Source organism: Guillardia theta (genome assembly GCF_000315625.1).
Source record: "Guillardia theta CCMP2712 unplaced genomic scaffold GUITHscaffold_88, whole genome shotgun sequence".
Classification (NCBI taxonomy): Eukaryota; class Cryptophyceae; order Pyrenomonadales; family Geminigeraceae; genus Guillardia; species Guillardia theta.
In genome coordinates this window covers 57,685-75,812 of record NW_005434586.1, presented here as the reverse complement: position 1 = coordinate 75,812, position 18,128 = coordinate 57,685, and the positions used below count along the sequence as shown (strand labels likewise).

The 18,128-nt window shown below is 56.2% G+C and overlaps 7 protein-coding genes across 7 annotated transcripts in view; 4 read left to right on the top strand and 3 right to left on the bottom strand.

The window, feature by feature from the left end:
- GUITHDRAFT_165300 (hypothetical protein) overlaps positions 1 to 925 on the top strand; it is a gene marked incomplete at its 5' end in the record, with an annotated part of 5,859 nt that extends 4,934 nt beyond the window's left edge. The window contains 3 exons of the mRNA XM_005824934.1: positions 120 to 179; positions 517 to 591; positions 736 to 925. Coding sequence (XP_005824991.1) covers positions 120 to 179; positions 517 to 538 — 82 coding nt within the window. The 3' untranslated portion in view covers positions 539 to 591; positions 736 to 925. The remainder of the gene's footprint in view (positions 1 to 119; positions 180 to 516; positions 592 to 735) is intronic.
- A 1,287-nt stretch (positions 926 to 2,212) lies between these two features.
- On the bottom strand, positions 2,213 to 2,744 carry GUITHDRAFT_154790 (hypothetical protein). Its single transcript, XM_005824933.1, has one exon. It carries the CDS (start codon positions 2,727 to 2,729, stop codon positions 2,322 to 2,324), a length of 408 nt encoding a protein of 135 aa, XP_005824990.1. The 5' UTR covers positions 2,730 to 2,744; the 3' UTR covers positions 2,213 to 2,321.
- A 2,346-nt stretch (positions 2,745 to 5,090) lies between these two features.
- GUITHDRAFT_42971 (hypothetical protein) lies at positions 5,091 to 6,321 on the top strand (the record flags this gene model as incomplete). The annotated part of the gene is made up of 3 exons (XM_005824932.1): positions 5,091 to 5,848; positions 5,892 to 6,069; positions 6,226 to 6,321. Coding segments are annotated over 3 exons (1,032 nt in total), but the record flags the coding sequence as incomplete, so codon positions are not given.
- Positions 6,322 to 6,679: 358 nt separating this feature from the next.
- On the bottom strand, positions 6,680 to 8,691 carry GUITHDRAFT_115770 (hypothetical protein; the record flags this gene model as incomplete). Its single annotated transcript, XM_005824931.1, has 7 exons — positions 6,680 to 6,760; positions 6,802 to 7,005; positions 7,049 to 7,294; positions 7,399 to 7,563; positions 7,613 to 7,682; positions 7,736 to 7,855; positions 8,006 to 8,691. The coding sequence occupies 7 exons, from the start codon at positions 8,689 to 8,691 to the stop codon at positions 6,680 to 6,682; spliced, it is 1,572 nt and encodes a 523-aa protein (XP_005824988.1).
- A 391-nt stretch (positions 8,692 to 9,082) lies between these two features.
- On the top strand, positions 9,083 to 10,403 carry GUITHDRAFT_77569 (hypothetical protein; the record flags this gene model as incomplete). Its single annotated transcript, XM_005824930.1, has 6 exons — positions 9,083 to 9,511; positions 9,625 to 9,810; positions 9,863 to 9,946; positions 9,999 to 10,182; positions 10,234 to 10,283; positions 10,335 to 10,403. 6 exons carry the CDS (start codon positions 9,083 to 9,085, stop codon positions 10,401 to 10,403), a joined length of 1,002 nt encoding a protein of 333 aa, XP_005824987.1.
- Positions 10,404 to 10,556: 153 nt separating this feature from the next.
- GUITHDRAFT_51463 (hypothetical protein) lies at positions 10,557 to 11,241 on the bottom strand (the record flags this gene model as incomplete). Its single annotated transcript, XM_005824929.1, has 6 exons — positions 10,557 to 10,664; positions 10,716 to 10,749; positions 10,796 to 10,854; positions 10,901 to 10,966; positions 11,011 to 11,088; positions 11,164 to 11,241. Coding segments are annotated over 6 exons (423 nt in total), but the record flags the coding sequence as incomplete, so codon positions are not given.
- Positions 11,242 to 11,819: 578 nt separating this feature from the next.
- GUITHDRAFT_144503 (hypothetical protein) lies at positions 11,820 to 18,128 on the top strand (the record flags this gene model as incomplete). The annotated part of the gene is made up of 29 exons (XM_005824928.1): positions 11,820 to 11,849; positions 12,206 to 12,280; positions 12,334 to 12,387; positions 12,425 to 12,491; positions 12,569 to 12,663; positions 12,711 to 12,842; positions 13,031 to 13,132; positions 13,480 to 13,554; positions 13,604 to 13,676; positions 13,923 to 13,954; positions 14,099 to 14,169; positions 14,260 to 14,311; positions 14,498 to 14,523; positions 14,765 to 14,807; positions 14,851 to 14,912; positions 15,122 to 15,188; positions 15,242 to 15,337; positions 15,390 to 15,452; positions 15,787 to 15,833; positions 15,992 to 16,046; positions 16,208 to 16,234; positions 16,401 to 16,424; positions 16,548 to 16,604; positions 16,769 to 16,796; positions 16,984 to 17,076; positions 17,144 to 17,227; positions 17,665 to 17,746; positions 17,885 to 17,925; positions 18,112 to 18,128. The coding sequence occupies 29 exons, from the start codon at positions 11,820 to 11,822 to the stop codon at positions 18,126 to 18,128; spliced, it is 1,770 nt and encodes a 589-aa protein (XP_005824985.1).

Below are 18,128 nucleotides of genomic sequence, written 5' to 3'. Positions count from 1 at the left end.
TACCACCACCACCACCTCCTCCTCCTCCTCCTCCTCCTGCCTCCTCCACCACCTCCTCTATCTTTAACGCTCCCACCTCGTCGTCTTCTCCTCTTGTCTTGTGGTCACCGCGGGAGCAGGTGTTGGCTAAGTGCTATGGTGGAGACATCACGAGGAAGAAGAAATTGCTCAAGAAACAGGTCGCTCATAGTACCCGTGCTCGATCCCTCCTCCTCCTCCTCCCGCTTCCTCCTGCTCCTCTTCCTCTTCCTCTTCCTCTTTCTCCCTTCTTCCTGCTCCATTTCTCCTCCTCCATGTTGCTGCTGCTTCTCCACTACCACCATCGCCTCCTCCTCCTTCTCCACCACCACCTCCTCTCCTCCTTCCTCCTTTTGCTTCCTCCTGCTCCATCATCTTCTTTTCTTCCCTTCCTTCTCCTCCATCCTCTGACCAGCACTGCCCTTTGTCTCGGTCTCTTTGGTTTCTCCCTCGTTCTCCTCTCTCCTTGTGTTTGCATCCTCACTTGAGTCTCTTCAGGCTGAGGGCAAGAAGCGCATGAAGTCCGTGGGAAGCGTCGACGTGCCCCAGGAGGCCTTCATGGCGATGCTCAACGTCTGCTCCTCCTCCTCCTCCTCCTGCTCCTGCTGCTACTCCCCCTCCTTCCTGCTCCTGCTCCTGCTCTCTCTCTCTTGCTGTCCTCGTTCACGTCCGCGTCCTCTTCATCTGCTGCCTTTTTCTTTCTCATCGCTACGGCAGGTGAAGAGAGACGGAGGCAAAGACAAAGACTGAGCAGGAGGACGCGCTACCGGCACTCGACGGGATCGAGAGGCCATGAGGAAAGCAGAGGCTCCGCCGGCTGCTGTCAGTTTTGGGGACTGAGGTCCTGAGACAAGAGGAGGAAGAGGAGAGAAGCGAGAGCTCCTGCTTGTGTGAACCATCACTCCTGACTCTTGCTGTCCTGCTCCTTCCCCTCCCCCCTCCCTCCTCTTCCTCCTCCTCGCCCTCAGTCTCTTCATTCTTTATTCACTTTCACGTCCCCGCGTAGTCATCCCAAATGTGAACTCCGTTCCTCCTCGTTAGCTGCACCAGACGTCAGTTAAGCCATCGTTTGACCTTTTCCTCCCCTCCTAACATTCCTCCTTCCCTCCTCCCCTCCCTCCCTCCCTCACTCCTCTCCCCTCTGCTCACATTGTCCTTGGCCGCATATGCGATCACACATTTTCGCGGCTTCCCCACCGGCATCAGCGGGTCACGCGGCCAGACTGTCGTATCGCCTGGGACCTGCCAATCCATTGAGGAGACACAAGAAGCAGCAGGAGCAGAGCAGAAGGTGAAGGAGGAGGGAGAGGAAGCAGATGAGGAGGAAGAGGAGGAAGTTTATGAGGTTGGTGACGGTAGAGGAGTAGAAGGCAAGGGAACTGGGAGGTGAAGGAGGAAGAGGGAGGAGGAAGAGGAATAGGAGCAGGGGCAGGGGCAGGGGCAGGAGGAAAGGGGGAGGGGGGAGGAGACTTCACCGTGATGCCGAGACGGGGAGGGTCGATCCCGCGAGCGTCTTGAAACAATCTCACTGTGCTGATGATGTGATGCTCTCCGAATCGTCCTGCCGCCCCCCGTCAACTTGAAGTAGAAGATTCTACCCCCCCCCCCTTCCCCCACCAACCTTCCACCTCGCTAATGCCTGAAACCCTCATCCTCCTAATATCATTCCTCCTCGTATTCTCCTCCTCCTCCTCCTCCTCCTCCTCCTCCTCCTTTCTCATTTCCGCACCTTTCTTTTCTGTTCGTGTTCTGCCCCAGGGATCGCCTCCGTCTCTCTGCTGGGAGAAGGTGAGAGAAGAGAGGAGACAGCAAGGGAGGAGAGAAGAGGAGGGCAGGGCAGGGCAGGGCAGGGCAGGGCAGGGCAGGGCAGGGCAGGGCAGGGCAGGGCAGGGCAGGGCAGGGCAGGGCAGGTCCTACCTGGTCGGGGAAGGGGATGGGGTTGTAGGTGATGCTGTTGTCATACGAGAAGCCTGCTCCCTTGTCGTGTATGCCGCCCTGAGTCAGAGTGAGACCAGAACGAGAGAAGGTGGTGGTGATGGAGGAGGAGGAGGAGGAGGAGGAGGAGGAGGAGAAGGAGGAGGTCTACAGTACCTTGTTTGCGTTTCCGACGGTCGCTGGCAGTGGGGGGTTAGGATGGGAAGAGAGGGGGCTTCTAGGAGGAGAAGGATTTGTCATCGTTGTTTTGTCGTTCTATATAAGAAATACGAAGAGGAGGCGGAGGAGGAGGAGAAGGACGAGGACGAGGAGGACGAGGAGGACGAGGAGCAAGTCAGGATATCGTAGCGGCGATCACACTCTCACAACTAACTTACAAAGAATGTTCTTGTCGTCGTCTCCCAGTATCTCTTCCCCAGGTCTCGATCGCCGCTGAAACGAGGGACTATGGCGCCGAACCCATGCTCCGGCAGGCTTGTCTTCCTCATCCTCTGCGTCTCCTTCATGTTGGTCGCGTCCACCATTGGCTTTCTCGCTTCCTTCGTATACTCCAGTCGGTCTCCGTTGGCCAGCAGCATCGACGTCGTCAGAAACCGAGCGGAGGAAGGCAGCCCAAAGTCCGGCATCACGCGCTGGGTGGGGATCTGTCGGGGATGCTTGTACCTGGTGCAGGCGAACAAGTTCCTGCTCGTCTCTTGCGTCGTGACCTTGCCGAACTCTGTCGCCGGCATACTCACTTCCTGCACTGGACCCTTGTACACCACCATGTTCTCCATCATCTCCTTGTACGCGAACCCTGTGCTGCGAAGCCCGTCGTTGCTGCCGCATGTCTGCTGTGCTCTGTCCTCCAACCAGTTGCCCTGCAACGTGCTGAATAGTCCACAGTCAGCGGCTCATGGGATGAAGGAGACGGGCTAGACAGGGGAGGATGGAGCTAATTCGTTCGCTCTTCATCTCTCATTCTCGCTACATTCTCCTTCGCCATGTTCCACATCTTGATCGAGCCCCTCTCTCGTACAGACTCTTCTCGTTTCCCCATCCATGATCCTATCTCTCTCCTCGAGCTTCTGCTTCTGCTCCTCCTCATCCTTCTCCTTCTTTTCTTCTCCGCCTCCTCCTTCCTCCTCGTCCTCCTCCTCAACTCACCAAGGGCTGTAGAGCGTTCCTCCTCGCTCCATTGCCGTTGACAACGCCTGTGCTCTCAACCCCACCCTCAATCTATATCACCCACCCCTCCATTCCTATACTACAATGGGGGTACTATTTCATGTCTTGTACTACCCACCCCCCGTCATTCCCACGGGGTCCCCCTAAGAAGACTGCCATTTGCAACGGCTGACGGCTCGGACTCGGAGGCTCCGGACATCGGAGGCTCCCGAGTCCCCGGGCCCGTCACACGGTTACTAAAAGTTAGCCGGGCCGCGGGCGCCGTCCGACCTGCCGTCACCCCGGCGGCGGTCGGACCGTGTCCGGCACCCGGGACGGTCCAACCGTCACGGACTCGGGAACTGTGCCAGGACAGTGTACTGACCGCCCGGCCGCCGGCGGCGGCCCTGTTCCGATGCGGCATCCGATCAGGAGATAGCAATTAAGTCACTCAAGTTTGAAGCCAAGTCAGTCAGTCACAACGGTTTGCGATCAGTAGTACAATCAGGGGGCGGGCGGCCGAGAGTACAGCAGTCTTGACACTTCAAGTGATCAACTTCGGAATTTCGGACTTGAATCACAGTCCGCCGGACACCCGGTGACCCGCCGCAGTGACCCCGGGCCCCGGCGTCGGACTACCGGCCCGGGCGTGTACTATACCCGGTCGGGTCAAGGCTTGTGGAGTCAACTCAGGCCTGAGCCTCAACTGTGTCGGACCCAGGAGTCAACGGGGGCCGCGCCGGGCCCGGCCCACTGCACCCGGGCCTGGCCCTCCGACGGACCCGGGCCAGGACCCGGGCCAATGAAAAGGATATAAGCGGGGATGAGGGCAAAGGTGTGCTGTTGGAGAAACATGGGGAGGAGATCAGGGAAAAAGTTCAGGGAAGGGAAGGGAAGGGAAGGGAAGGGAAGGGAAGGGAAGGGAGGGGAGGGGAGGGGAGGGGAGGGAAGGGATGAGGAGAAAGCAGGGAGGGAGCAAGAAGTGAGGTGAGAAAGGCAGAAAAATGAACAGCAAAGTGACGAGAGAAACGAGGGAGTATGATAAGATAATTCACATCAAGGAACACAGAAAGTACTAGGAAAAGAGATAGCGAGGCAAGGGGATGAGAGAATTACTGAGATAGCATGTGCCGAATGCAGACTGATGCTATTCCATTGATGTACTGACAGGATCGGTTGGTACAGGCCTCCCTTCCTTCAAGGAGGTTTGAGCAGAAACCTGATCCGTTATCATGCGTGAGCACCGCTGAGAGAGAGAGGCAGCATGATGGACAGGAAGCTGATCGAGATGAAGCCGGTGGAGATTGCGAGACAGGACTTCGAGACCGAAGAGGGAGAAGGGATTCGAATCTACTCCAAGATGCAGGCCTCCTTGTTCGGCCTCCCCCTTCGCAGCGTTCTCATTTGCGTTGCCTTCCTGCTCATGGCTCTTGGAATCACGCTTGCGGTGATTCTCAGCACGAGTTCCAGCAAGTTCCCAGCTCCACCTTCAACAGAAGGTGTGGAGTTCATCCAGAAGAACTCTTCTAGCCAGCACGATGAGTCTGTTGAAGCTTCTCTTCCTGTCCCCAACACCACAAACACCACAAACCCACCTGGTTTCGATCTGAATGTCTTGCTTTCTCTCGCTTCCCACTGACTCTTGTGTTCTCCCAGCTGATCTCCCTCCTCTCCCTGTGGTGATCTACAAGTATCTCGACTATGCGAGCATCGTCGATCGCCTTCACAGCCTCAAGGCTGAGTTCGGAGACCTCGTGGACATCTACACCACCCAGCAGAAGTACGGGCTGAGCAGTGCCGGGAAGTGCTACATCAATGGGCCGGACAAGGACTGTGACGTGTGGGTTATCAGGATCACCAACAAGCTCAAGTTCACTCAGAACACGCCTCAAGTCTTCTTCTCCGGGACCCTCCATGGCAACGAGCGAGTTGGCCCCACGACGGTTGTTGAGTTTGCCACCCTCCTGCTGCGAAGTTACTCGAGAGACGCCTGGGCAAAGCGGCTGATCGACACGCGGGCCATCACGATCATGCCAGCAGCCAACGCCCTGGGCTACAGTCAGAACGTGAGGGAGGAGAATGGAGTCGATCCCAACCGCGACTTTGCGTGGGACCAACAGGCATCTTCGTGCATGAAAACGATCGCGGCGAGAAGCATCAACGAGGTCTGGTTGGACCACATCTTTCAGCTCAGCATCACCTTCCACGGAGGCGACCACCTCATCGCGTATCCCTGGGGAGACACCATTCACTGCCAGGGGAACTGGTACTCCTGCTCGGGGGGTTGGCAAGCGCCAGACGAGACGGGGATGAACGACCTGACAGTCGGGCTGAGGAAGTTTGTGGGGAAGTTTGCCAGCGGACGTGGAGTAGTGGAGGAGTACAACACAGGAGCGCTCAACGATCCCAGGGTGATCTACCCAGTCAACGGAGGGATGGAGGACTGGGCGTACGGGGCGTCATGGGATAATGAGGGCCTGGTCAAGTGCTCGCCCTCGAGCTTCGACGGGTACTCGGCAGCCAAGACGACGTACAACAACGCGACGAACCGAGCGATCAACCTGCTGGTGGAAACAGCCTTCGAGAAGACCCCCAGTGAGAGCCTGCTGGGGTCGAGCGAGGAGGTGCTGGTGGGAGGAGGAGGGAAGGGGAACGGGCACGTGGCTCGCAACATTCGCCTGTGCTGGTTCCTGGCTGACATGGTGCAACCCTGGCTGGAGATCGTGAAAGTCGACGAGCTGCCCAACTTGTGAGCCTTGGCATGTCAACTGTCGGCTGCTCACGTTGCGCAGGGTCACCCCAGGGTTCAAGTTCTCTGTGACGTGGGAGGCGGGAGGAGCCATCTCCATCACCGAGGCCAAGATCGTCTGCTCGTCTTCCGCCTCCTCCGAGAACCTCTGCTCCTCAACAACCATCACCAACAGAAAGCTCTGGGAGGACGGGAAGAAGCTCCCATCCATCAAGTCTCAGGTCCTCTCTCTCCCACCTCCCTCCGTCCCTGACCCACCAGCACAGGTCCAGCTGCTCGCCTCGGCGCCAGCTGGAGCTGTGTCGCTCTACATCATGGCGAAGTTCGACCAGGCAGGCAGCGCTCTCGCTCTCCTCCCTCTCACCAGGATGCTGCAGGAGTGGGCAAGTCCCTCCAGGAACGAGGCCAGCAAGGGGCAACCTCAGACTCACTTCGTGCGCGCGAGAACCGACGCGTCATGGTTGGCAATCAACGAGAAGGGGGATGGGAAGTCGGTGAGAAGGCGAGAGGAGGAGGAGGAGGAGGAGGAGGAGGAGGAGGAGGAGGAGGAGGAGGAGGAGGAGAGGATGAGGACAGGGAGGGAGCAAGTAGGTGCTGTGAGGACTGAGTGCATTGGCAGGTGGTCACAGGGCGTGTATGGTGGTCATCCAACCGTATCACCTTCAACGTCAAATCTCGTCGTCGGGCGATTTGAGCTGTCGCTCGGCAATCAGAAGAGAGAGGGAGGAAGAGGGCAGGGAGGAAGGGAAGGGAAGAGGAGAGATGGAGGGAACGGAGGAGAGTTGAAGGTCAGATGTTATTCAAGGTTGATCGGGAGGAGACACAGCAATGTCACGCCCCGTCTCTCATCTTCTCCCTCCACTTCTTCCTTGCAATCGCCTCGTCGACTGTCTTGAGCAAAGAGTCCAACTCCTGCAGCACGTCAGCGGGCACGGAGAGCACGCGTGAACCACCTTGTCGGCCTTGTCGCGTACAGCCAGGATCTTCTCCTCCTTCCTCTTGGACCTCTTCCCCTCCTCCCGCACAGCCTCCGACGAGCTCTCGACGCTCTTCTGAATGTTTCCTAACGCCGACTGCACCTCCCCCACCTCACTCTTCCTCCTCGCAGCTCTCTCCTCCTCCTCCCTCTTCCGCTCCACCGCAGCGTTGACATGCCTCTGTAACCTCGTGATCTGACAGCAAGTCAGAGGAGCGGAGCACCAGGGCAGGACCTTCACTCGCCTGTTTTCTCAGATGGCTTCTGATGCTCGAAAGCATCTTGCTGCGCTTCAGCCTCTCCGATCGCTTCCTTTCTGCCACCACCGCGTCCACTCTGTTGGAGAGAGCATGGAGGAGGGAGAGAGTCTTCTTCTGAACATCTTGCAACCTTGACGCCAAGTGCTTGTTGGACGGCGAGGTCGCCTTTGATTGAGCGGCTTGCGAACTCGAAGAGGTAGCTGGCGATCTCTGCCCCGAGCGTGAGCCAGCAGTCTTGGAGTGGGAGCTACTAGTCTTGTCTTTGATGCTGCTAATGGTCGAGCGAAGGTTCTGAATCGCTTTCACCTGTTCACCAACGTCAACGCACGAGAAGAAAAAGGTCTCGCGCTTGCCGTCTCGCTCGCAACGGCCACGAGGTCCTTCTTGAGCGAATCGATCTCCTGCGACTCCCCTTGACCCCTCGAGTCCGACCTGGGACGACTGTGAAGGGATTGCCGTCCGAGATCGATCGGAACCGTCTGAACAGAAGTCAGCCCGCATCTCAAGTGACAGCAGCAGAGGCAGCACCGCAACTTTCATCAACTCCTTCCTCAACCTCGCTTGCTTCAACTTTGAACGAAGAATCGATATTCTCCACCTTCACCAACAGCTAGTCACCCTCCTCCTGTCACCTCCCGATCTCAGACTCACTGTTGAAGGTTCAACGTGTGCTCTGCAGCATCCTCCGAAGTCCATCGAGACGGGACCAGTCCGCTGTTTTCGAATGTCGCTTGTGCTGAGGTCCATGTGGGAGCTGCTTGAGTGTTGGACCTTCAAGGAACAAACAAAGATCAGAGGACAAGGAGCAGGCGAGGATGACGCAGGAGGAGTTGTGAGGCAACAAGAGAAGAAGACATCTCTTGACTCTCGACACACTCAGCATCAATGGGTGAGGGAGAGACTGAGGTATCATCGTCTTACCAGCCTGAAGTCTGTTGAGCAGGATATGCCACAGGTTGACCGCTCACCGGGAGTTTAGGTTCGTAGCCCTCTTGCGGAAGCGTAAGAACGTATCCTGTGCCACCCATTCGCTTCTCCTCTTGCTGCTGCTGCTGCCGCTGCCGCGAGGCTTTCTCTCGTGGCTTCTCGTCCCTGTAGCGTGGTCGAGCCGGCACAGCCTCCTCCGCCTCCGGCTCAGCTGCCGGTGCTTCTTCAGCCTGCGTCTCCGCTGGCTGCTCCTGCTGCTCCTGCTGCTCCTCCTGGGGGGGTTCACCCTGAACCTCCTCCTGCCCTTTGGGAGGGCTCTCAGGAGCCTCGACCTGCTCTTCTTTCCCCCCACACTTTGCCTTGCACTCCTCCGGTGAGTCGCAATCGCACCAAACGCTGTCCTGGGGTCGAATGCCATCGCCATAGATTGATCCATAGACCCATGTCGCTCCTCCTCGCTCCCATGTCGGCCGCTGGGTGGGGATGTTGTGCAAGCCGTCAGCTCCTCCGTGCGTGCCCATGGCAATACCATTCAGCGCCTGCTCCCTCCCCGCCTGATCGAGCTGCAGCTCTGAAGCTGGAGCAGCTCGATCTCCGTCCTCTAGTAGCTCTGCTCTACCGCTCCCGCCTACTATCCCCGCCATGGCCGCTGCTACTAGCAGCGCCACACCCACCCTCATTTCATCTGTTTTTCATGCCCCTTCACAACAGACCCTCGTCCCCACCCATGATTTCCCTCGTCCCCTCTCAGGCCCTTTTTCGTGCATCCCCCTCATCCCCTCAATTTTTCTCTCCTACGTCTTGAAAGCAGAACGCAACAAAATAATTAGTACCCTACCCACCATAGAAACTTTTTAAATAGTATCTTGTACCGGTGTGAATGTACTGAGACGAATCTTTGTAGTACTGTCCGCGTTGCGAACTCCGGCTCCTCCTCCCTCACCTGCTCCCCCGCACGAGCGATCCGTTGCCTGGTTTTCTCTTCCCCGCCCCTCGCCCCTCCTCGCAGGTCTCTTCTCTTATCTTCTCCTCTCCCTCCTCTCTTTCCTCCTGGTCTAGAAACTGGCAGGGATGCTCGCGTTTCATCGCCCTGCTCGCTTGCTCTCAGGATCCGCTGTGAGAGCATTTCACGTCAGCCGTGCCTCGAGGCTGCCCGCCATCCTGCATCCAGACCTGCAAGCCTACAAGAGTCTCAGGGAAGAGAAAGCATGGGTGGAAAGCTCGCAGTCAAAGCCGCCCCCGACTATCTCCAGCTTGAGGATATGCATCGTGAACCTGATGCCCCTCAAAGAATCGACGGAACTACAGCTCTGCCGGATGCTCGCTCGCTCACCCGTGGCGTCTGACATCGCGTGGGTCGTTCCCAACACCTACTCGGGCAAGAACTCCACGCCAGGGCACCTGGAGAAGTTTTACAAGCGGTTCAACGAGGTGAAAGGGGAGAAGTACGACGGGATCATTTTAACAGGGGCTCCCATTGAGCATCTAGACTTTGAACAGGTTGCTGCAATGAGGAAGGGGGGGAGGAGGCGGAGGAGGGAAGGTTGGGGTGAGAAGAAAGCGGGGAAGGGAGGGAAGGAGGAGAGATGGGAAGGAGATGACTGCATGGCCAGGTTGCATACTGGAAAGAGCTTCAAGACTTCTTCGAAGACGTCAGAAAGATGGATGCAGGCATACTCTCACTGTGTTGGGGAGCCATGGCCTCGCTGTGGCACTTCCATGGCGTGAAGAAGCACATCACCCCTCGCAAAGTCTTCGGTGTCTTCGATCACAAGATCTCCTCCAAGGATCGCATGCTCGTTCAGGCAACGGAAGAGCGCTCGAGCTCCTGCCGCTCACTCCCCTGTGCAGGCGATCCCCGACCATGTCGGCATTCCCGTTTCCCGCCATACCACCTGGAAGAGAGACGACATCATCTCGAACCCGAAGCTCGAGGTAACAGCCATGATGCTGCATAATGCTGCCCCTCATCCTCCTCCTCTCGCAGATCCTTCTTGATGGGCCGGAGGAAGCCGGGCCCGGGCTGGTCTGGGACGAGGACCTGGGGCACGCGCACATGATCAACCACTTCGAGTACGATGTGGACACACTGGACGGAGAGTACAGGCGCGATCTAGTGAAGGGGACGCCAACAGGGGAGCCGATTCACATTCCCAACCAGTACTATCCAGGTGAGCGAGGCTGCCAGGACTTCTCGACGGCAGAGACTGAAGGGCGTGCAGGAGACGACCCCAAGAACACGCCGGTCCTGACATGGCAGACCCCCGGCCAGGTGACGAAAACTCTCAAGGAGGAAAGAGAGCTTAGCTTAGCTTGCGTGCAGGTCTTCTACTCCAACTGGCTCAATACTGTGATGCACCGCAAGTGGAAGAGGGAGGGAAAGTTGTCATGAAGGAAGCGATCGAAAGGGATAAAAGAGGCCAGAGCGTCGAAAGCTGTTGTACATCTCCCACCCCCCACATGAACTGCTGCCTCCCACCCCCTTCAAGTCTTAATAACACACGCAAGGCCGTAACTGTGACACATAAAGATTCAATCAACTCTAGATGTCCACGATGACATAGATGTCTGTCCGATCGTTCTCGATCTTGATCTGCATGGCAGAATACGTTATCGCCTTCACCTCCGTCCCTTGCGGATGTTTCGTCCTGGGCTGGATACGGCACCTACTCAGCCTACACTCGCACACTCATCATCATCAAACCTGAAATTTCTCTCCATAACCCTCTGCTTTTATCCTTTGAAAAGCATGAGTACTTGTCGCAAGGACATTTAGACATGCACCGAAAGTTCGTCTCGTCGAACTCGAGGATCTTGACTTGCCTTGCCACGTGCCCATCAACCTGTACAACAGTCAGCGCGCGGGAGGGAGGCAAGCGCAGCTGTTACCGAGAACTGAAAGAGAAACTCGTCCATGAAGGCGTACAGCAGACTCTGCAAGTCCCTCCCTGTGACCTTCATCGGCCAGTCATCGACTTCTCGCATGTCTCTCGCCCTACTCTCACCTCAACCGTGTTGCTTGCTCGCAGCTCCACCGTTGGCAGGTCGGTGATGTAAGAGAACATGCAGACCACTGCCTGTGAGGGGAAGAGGTGAGGAGGGGGAGGAGAGGAGGGGGAGGAGAGGAGGAGGAGGGAGGAGTTGAACTTGACCTGTTCGAAAGCTTCTTCCTTGGTCTTCCCCCAGGAGTGGAACTGTACGTCAGCCGTATGATCGAGGTACTCGTAGTTGACTACATCCGTGAATGACTTGTCGTCCTGACCCAGGTTCCCTTGATACTCCACACATTCACCCTGACTTGCTACTTTCACTTCCCCCCCCCCTCCTCGAAGATGTCTGGCTCTTCCGAAGGCTTGTCGCGGTCTGGCAGGAAGCGGCTCGATGGAGTTGGGATCCATGCTCATGAGCGGCTTTGAAACGAGCGAGGAAGACAGAGCTTGAAGGTGAAGGACGAGCAAAACCCCTGTTGAACCCATGTCAACTCGGAACGATTACTTGTCCTGCCTCTCCTCTCCTTCCTCCGTTGCCCTTCCTCTCTTTCCTCCCTCTCCATTCCTTCCTCTACCCACCTTCCCTCTCCCCTCCCTCCTCCCGCCCTCCTCTCATCGTCTACTCAGCCCCACCTGTCAGGAATGCGGTCATCCGCCCTATCTGAAACAAGCAGAGCTACTGGTCGGAGGGGAAACGGGCAGGGGAAATGGGAAGGGGTCAAGATACCAATTTTACTAGTAAAGGTCTTAATTAATTCAAGGGAAGCAGGTGGGTTGTGGGTTATAGACAAAGGCGAGAAGTGCGGGAAACTGACGCCATGAGCGACTACGAAGATGAAGATTTCGAGGTGAGGAGCAGAGAGAGGGAGAGGGAGAGGAGGGCGAGGGAGAGGGAGAGGGAGAGGGAGAGGGAGAGGGAGAGGGAGAGGGAGAGGGAGAGGAGGGAGAGGGAGAGGGAGAGGGAGAGGAGGGAGAGGGAGAGGGAGAGGGAGAGGGAGAGGGAGAGATGGAAGTTAGGAAGAGTGTGAGTGGTGGTGGGTGAGTGAGAAAAAAGGAGGGAGAAGGATTGGGAGGATTGGGAAAAGAGAGAGTGAGAGTGAGTGAGTGAGAGGGAGGGAGGGAGGGAAGGATAGGAAGAGGAAGAGGAAGAGGATAGGGAGGAAGTAGAGTCAGGGATCCATCAGGTTGATGACTTTCCTACAAGGAGTATGAGGAAGATTTCGAAGACGACAACCCAGAGCCCGCCACCAAGGCATCACGTTCCCCAGCGCACAAGGAGGTGAGCATGTCGCCATGCTCATCGTGATGCCTGATGTTGTCCTGCTGCTGCAGAGAGACAAGCAGGAGAGATCGTCCAGTGAAAAGTTTGACCCCAAGGCAGTCAAAGTGATGCTTGCGACAAGCGTGAAGTTTGCATGTGCAGGTACTGGAGGTCAGACGCGCCATGGAGCTTGAGAACGCCAAGTTATCCAAGCAGACACAGCAAGAAGGTAAGAGAGGAAGAGGGAGTTCGAACAAGAGAGGAGGAGGAAGGTCGAACAATTCTGAGGAGAAGTTGAAGTGACAGGCCCTCCTGCCTCAAAGAACTTCCCTCATGTACCTGGCGGGAGCACGCAGGAGAATCTCAGCGGAAACTCTTCGCCTGTCGCTCCTCCCACGCGCGTGAGTGTCATGAAGTCTCGGTCGAAGCCTCTCAAGGGTGTGGGCAGGAGCGAAAGTTTGTGGACCCGACAGCTGCATCGTCCTCAGTCAGGCTCAACCATGCCGACCAGGCTGCGCTCTCTCGCCATCGCAAGAAGAAGTTTGAGGAGCTCGTGACGAGCGGCAAAGTCAAACTCTCTGTGAGTCTTGTCTCCTCTGCTGCTCCTGCTGCTCCTTTCCTGCTCCTGCACCTCTTGCTCCTCCTACTCCTCTTCTCTACTCCTCTTCTCTACTCCTACTCCTCTTCTCTACTCCTGCTTCTCTTCTCTCCTCCTACTCCTCTTCTCGCCTCCTGCTCCTCTTCTCTCCTCCTAACGGTGAATGTCAGGACTGTGGCACGAAGACGATTCTGGACATGCCTCCTCTCTCACTCTTCGAGCTCTACGCCAGAGGGATCTCGCGAGCAGGGAAATTGAGCATGGCATCTCAGGTGAGGAGTGACGGCAATGATGAAACAAGACGTTGATGCAGATTATGATAGAGATGATGACTGCGATAATGTTGTTTTATGCTGCCGGTAGTGGTAGTGGTAGTGGTAGTGGTAGTGGTAGTGGTAGTGGTGGCAATGATGATGATGATGATGATGATGATGATGATGATGATGATGATGATGATGATGATGATGATGATGATGATGATGATGATGGAGGTTACGGTAACATGATGTGGAGATGATTTTGATGGCCATGGTGGTGAAGACGACGATGGAGATGATGGAGATGATTGAGATGATGCTGAAGTTCGATATGAGCATTGAGGAGTTGACGACCATTTCAGTGTCCAGACAGCAGCAAGCAAAGGGACTTTGACTCACAAACCGAAGTCATCGTTCGCTCGCATGCGGGCATGCAGGTCAATCTGAGATGACAAATCGTTGTTCTTCTCTCTTACGCGCTGACAGTGTCCTGACGATTTGTTGTCGCGAACGCATTACGAGAAGAGAAAAGATCGACAGAAGAGATTAGATGACTTAGGTAAGAAATGAGCCATTGAAAGTTGAGGATAACGGCGGAGGTGCTGATTGACATTGATGAATACGGAGGTGACGATGGTGATGGTGATAGTGATGGTGATGATGAAGATGAAGAAGAAAGGAGGAGAGGGAAAGTTTGCGGAGGAAAGGGGAAACAATATGCAGAAAGAGATTAGGGGAGAGCAGGGGAGTCTGCAGGGGAGGGGAAAGAAGATACGAAGAGAGTGCAATTTAACTTTCACTCCAGCAAAAGGAGAAGTTAGCAATCTTTTGGGTCAGGTATGAATCTTTCCTGCCTGCCTCCTTTCCAACCTCTCTCCCTTCTTTGCATCCTCTCCTCTCCCTTTCCTTCCTCTCTCTGACCTCCCTCATCCCTTCCTTCATTCGTCTCTTCCTCTTCCCTCTGTCAGCTTAACTCCTCAGGACACTTCGAAACTTGTCGCTTTTCTCAAGCGCGTGGAGCCTGTCATGCTCAACCTCCTCGATGAGGCTGCGTAAGATCCTCCAACCTCCTCTCTCTCGCTCTCGTCCTCGTCCTCGTCCTTCTCCCTTCCTTCCACCATTTCCTCTCACCTGTGAGGCAGGAAAGAGACGCAGAAGCGAACGAACCCTGTGGAGGCTTTCATGGCAGCAGAGGTTTCTTTCCGCCTCTTTCTCGTCCTTCCATTGCAAGCCCTCCCTTGTCCCGCCCATCCCCCTTCTCTGCTCGTTACCTAACCTCTCCCTACGACTATCTGCCTCCCTATTGCTGTTCCCGAGCTTCCCTTCGGACCTCCTCTGCCTCCTCTGCCTCCTTTCCGAAGGCTCATGGCATCTCTGCAGGCGCGGACTTCCAATGCCGCCACAAGGTAGAAGAGGACAAGAGGAGACGAGAGGAAAAGGACGAGCACTTGGAGCAGGAGCAGGGAGAGGAGGAGGAAGAGCAGACGAGGGAGTGGTAGGAGGGGGGTTGAGGGAGGAAGAGAAGGAGGGGAGGGAGGGCAGGAGGGGAGGGAGGGAGAGGGAGCGAAGGAAGGAGGGAAGGAGGGGAGGGAAGAAGGGTGGGAGAGGGAGGGAGGGAAGGAGGAGGAGTCTGATATAAACTTGCAGTTTTTCCAGTACTGTTTCTCTATGTTCTTCGAAGTTCCTCCAGGTCACTCGCCCAGCTGTCTGCCGGCTAGTTGATGTTCCCACAGAAGTTTGCGGGTCTTGAAGGGGTGAAGGTGATGCAGAGCGACGGAAGGAGCAAGATACTGTGGTGAGAAGAGAAGAAGGGGCAAGGAGGGAGGGAGGGAGGGAGGGAGGGAGGGGAGGGGAGGGGAGGGGAGGGTGAGTGAGTGAGTGAGTGAGTGAGTGAGTGAGTGAGTGAGTGAGTGAGTGAGTGAGTGAGTGAGTGAGTGAGTGAGGGAGTGAGTGAGTGAGTGAGGGAGGGAGTGAGGGAGGGAGGGTATCTGACATCTTCGCCAGTTTCTCCTGCAAGGCAACAAGAGATGTCGACGAGAACGATTTCAACCACTTCATTGTCGTCTGGAAGGTCTCAAACTACATCAAACTTCCCGCAAACATAACTGACAAGCTCGTCTTCAGCTGGACAACCTCTCCGAGCACTGGAAAGTCCTCGCGACTCACTCTGTTCCCACCTGCTTCTCCTCCTCCTCAGTCGACGGCCGCTGCCTGCTCATTGTGAGCCCCTCGTCCTCGTCCTCGTCCTCCTCTTGTCCTCATGGGGTTTCAGGTTGGGAGCGAAGAGGGGACTATATCTCTTTGGGACCTCGACAACGACTTCCTCGTCCATGAGGTGCCTAGTGCCTGCTAACAATCCTCCTCCTCCTCCTCCTCCTCCCTCCCTCCCTCCCTCTTCTCTCGCTTTCCCTCCCTCCCCATCCTCTAGTTCCTTTGCATTCCGTTCCCTTCCGTTTCCATTTCTTCTGCTCAATTTTCCTTCCCCATTGCCGCTCTTTGTTGCCTCGCTTATTCCCTTCCCTTCCTTTCTCTTCCTCCCTTCCTTCTTCAATCTTGTACTCGCTTCTCCTAATTTTCTCTTCCCAAACCTACTTTTCATTTCTCCCCCCCCCTTCTCCTCCTTCCTTTCCCTGTTTTCTTCCAGCACAATTTGAACCGCTGCTTTCCAGGTTGCTTCCTCCTCTGAACCTCTTCACGTCCATCTCCCAGCATACACGTAAAGTTTCCTTCTCCTACTTGACTTGAAGTGATCACTTGCTCCCCACACTGGCTCCCTCTTCCGCCCTCTCTTCTTCCCTCCTTTTCTTTTCATCTTCCCTCCTCCTCCCCCTTCCTCTCGCATTCTTGTTCTTCCTCCTCGCTCTCCGAGTTCAGCTCCGAGTTCAGCTCCATCAAAGACGGCAACTCTCACTGCGCTCGTATCGTTGGGGTACGTAACAATCACCATCGCTAGCCCTCCTCCTTTTCTTTCCTCCTCCTCTTCCTCCTCCCTCTCTTTGTTCTCCTCCTCCTCCTCTCCTCCATCCTCCTACCCACTTCTCCTCCTTGTCCCTTCTTCGACTTATGCTTCCGAGCCTGACAATCACAAAGGTCGACGTCCTCAACCGTTCTTTGCAGGTAACGCTCCTCCTGCTCCTCCTGCTCCATCTGCTGCTCCTGCTCCTGCTCCTGCTCCTGCTCCTGCTCCTGCTCCTGCTCCTGCTCCTGCTCCTGCTTTTGAGCCATGGTTGGGCTCCTTCCCTTCAATTCTCTGACACTGTTGTCCTGCTGACCGTTGGAGCAGGCAGAGGGTAGGCAAAGATCACAAGTAATGGAGGAGGAGGAGGAGGAGGAGGAGGAGGAGGAGGAGGAGGAGGAGGGGAGGAGGGAGGGTGAGAGGAGGAGACAGTGTCAGAAACAAGTTGGAGGGGATAGTTTGACCCTGGAGCAGGTGGTATCGACAGACGAGGAGGGAAAGAATATTTTCTGGTCGATCATAGTGGTAGAGGTGAGTGAAAGAGAACGAAAGATGACGGGGGAGAAGACGAAGTAATGAGGGGGGGGGGAGGAAGAGAAGTAGAGCAGGGGAGAGGAGGGAGGATGAACGGAGAGTGGGGGGAGGGGGAAGGAAGAGGCAAGAAAAGATTGTTTCTGACTTTTGATTCACCGCAGGACCCGGACGACATTCACATGGCTTATGGTGTGCGAGGAGGGGGGAAGGAGGAGGAGAGGAGAGAGGCCTACGGAGAATGGGGAGCGAAGAGAGGAGAAGGGAAGGAAAGGAGAGGAGAGGGGATTGAGCGAGGGAGAGGAGAGGGGAGGAGGAGGAGGGAGGAGAGTGCAGGGAGTGGAGGCAGGAGGACGGGAGCTAGGTACTTTTGCTGCAGGTGGAGGCCTGAAGCTTCTCCGTATCGGTCAGCTTAGCATGCACAAGGAACGAGACAAATCCTCCTCCTCCCTGTGGAAACTCCAGCGCGCCTGTGAGATCCTGCTCCCGCTCCTGCTCCCGCTCCCGCTCCTGCTCCTGCTCTCCTTGACTTCCCTCAGGTTCCCTCTGCCTGCATCCGCAGGACGACAATCTCATCCTCTTGGGAATCGAGGACGGCAGCGTCCTCCAACTTGCCAAGTACGGTTGCCCATCTCCCTTCATCTCCCTTCCTGTCCCTTTCTCTCTCTCACTGTCTCTCTCATCTTCTTCCCTTCTTCTATTTTCTTCCTTCCCTTACCCCTCACAGGTTTGGGCGGCACCCGCGGCCCAGTAGATTCGTGGAAGCAGAGGATCGAGTGGGAGGAGGAGGAGGAGGAGGAGGAGGAGGGGTTGGGGGGGTTTGGGTGGGTGGGGGCAACTCGGGTTTCTTCGATTGCCTTTTCATCCTTCCCTTGCGGATTTCTGAAGAGGAGGAAGCAAATCCGTTCCTGGTACCTCCCCTTCCCCTGCCTCCTTATCTCCTTCCTCCTCTCCCTGCTCGCTCCCTGCGCTTCCCTCCTGCTCGTTCTCGTGCTGCTTCTCCTCCTCCTGCATCCTTCAGCTTGTCCCTCTCAGTCGCTCCTCTAACGCTGATGAGCAGGTGGCGCGGGGAGATGGTTCGGTATCGCTTTACAGCACGAGAAACGCGACGCCGAGACGAACATGGCGAAACTTCGCCGAAGGTGAGGAGAAAAAGCAGAGAGGATAGGAAGAAGGGGAGGGGAAAGTGGAAAAGCTGGAGGAGCGAGGAGCGAGGAGCGAGGAGCGAGGAGCGAGGAGGGAGAGGGGGGGGGGATCAGTATGTTTGATCGGCTTGGCAGGAGGAATAGTGTCCGTCGCATGGTCTCCCACTCGGCCAGCGGTGAGTTGATGGAACATGAAGCGAGGAAAAGGAGAGGACGAGGACGAGGACGAGGACGAGGACGAGGACGAGGAGGAGGAGGGAGAGGAGGAGGAGGAGGAGGAACGAAAGAGTGGTCAGGAGCAGGGAGGAGGAGGGAGAGAGAAGGGAGGAAGAGAAGGAATGTTTTTGAATCTCTTTATGCAGGTTTTCTTTGTGCTTGA

Excerpts from the sequence above, each read along its gene's own strand:
- GUITHDRAFT_154790 (XM_005824933.1), bottom strand. The coding sequence starts at position 2,729 with ATGGAGAACATGGTGGTGTACAAGGGTCCAGTGCAGGAAGTGAGTATG.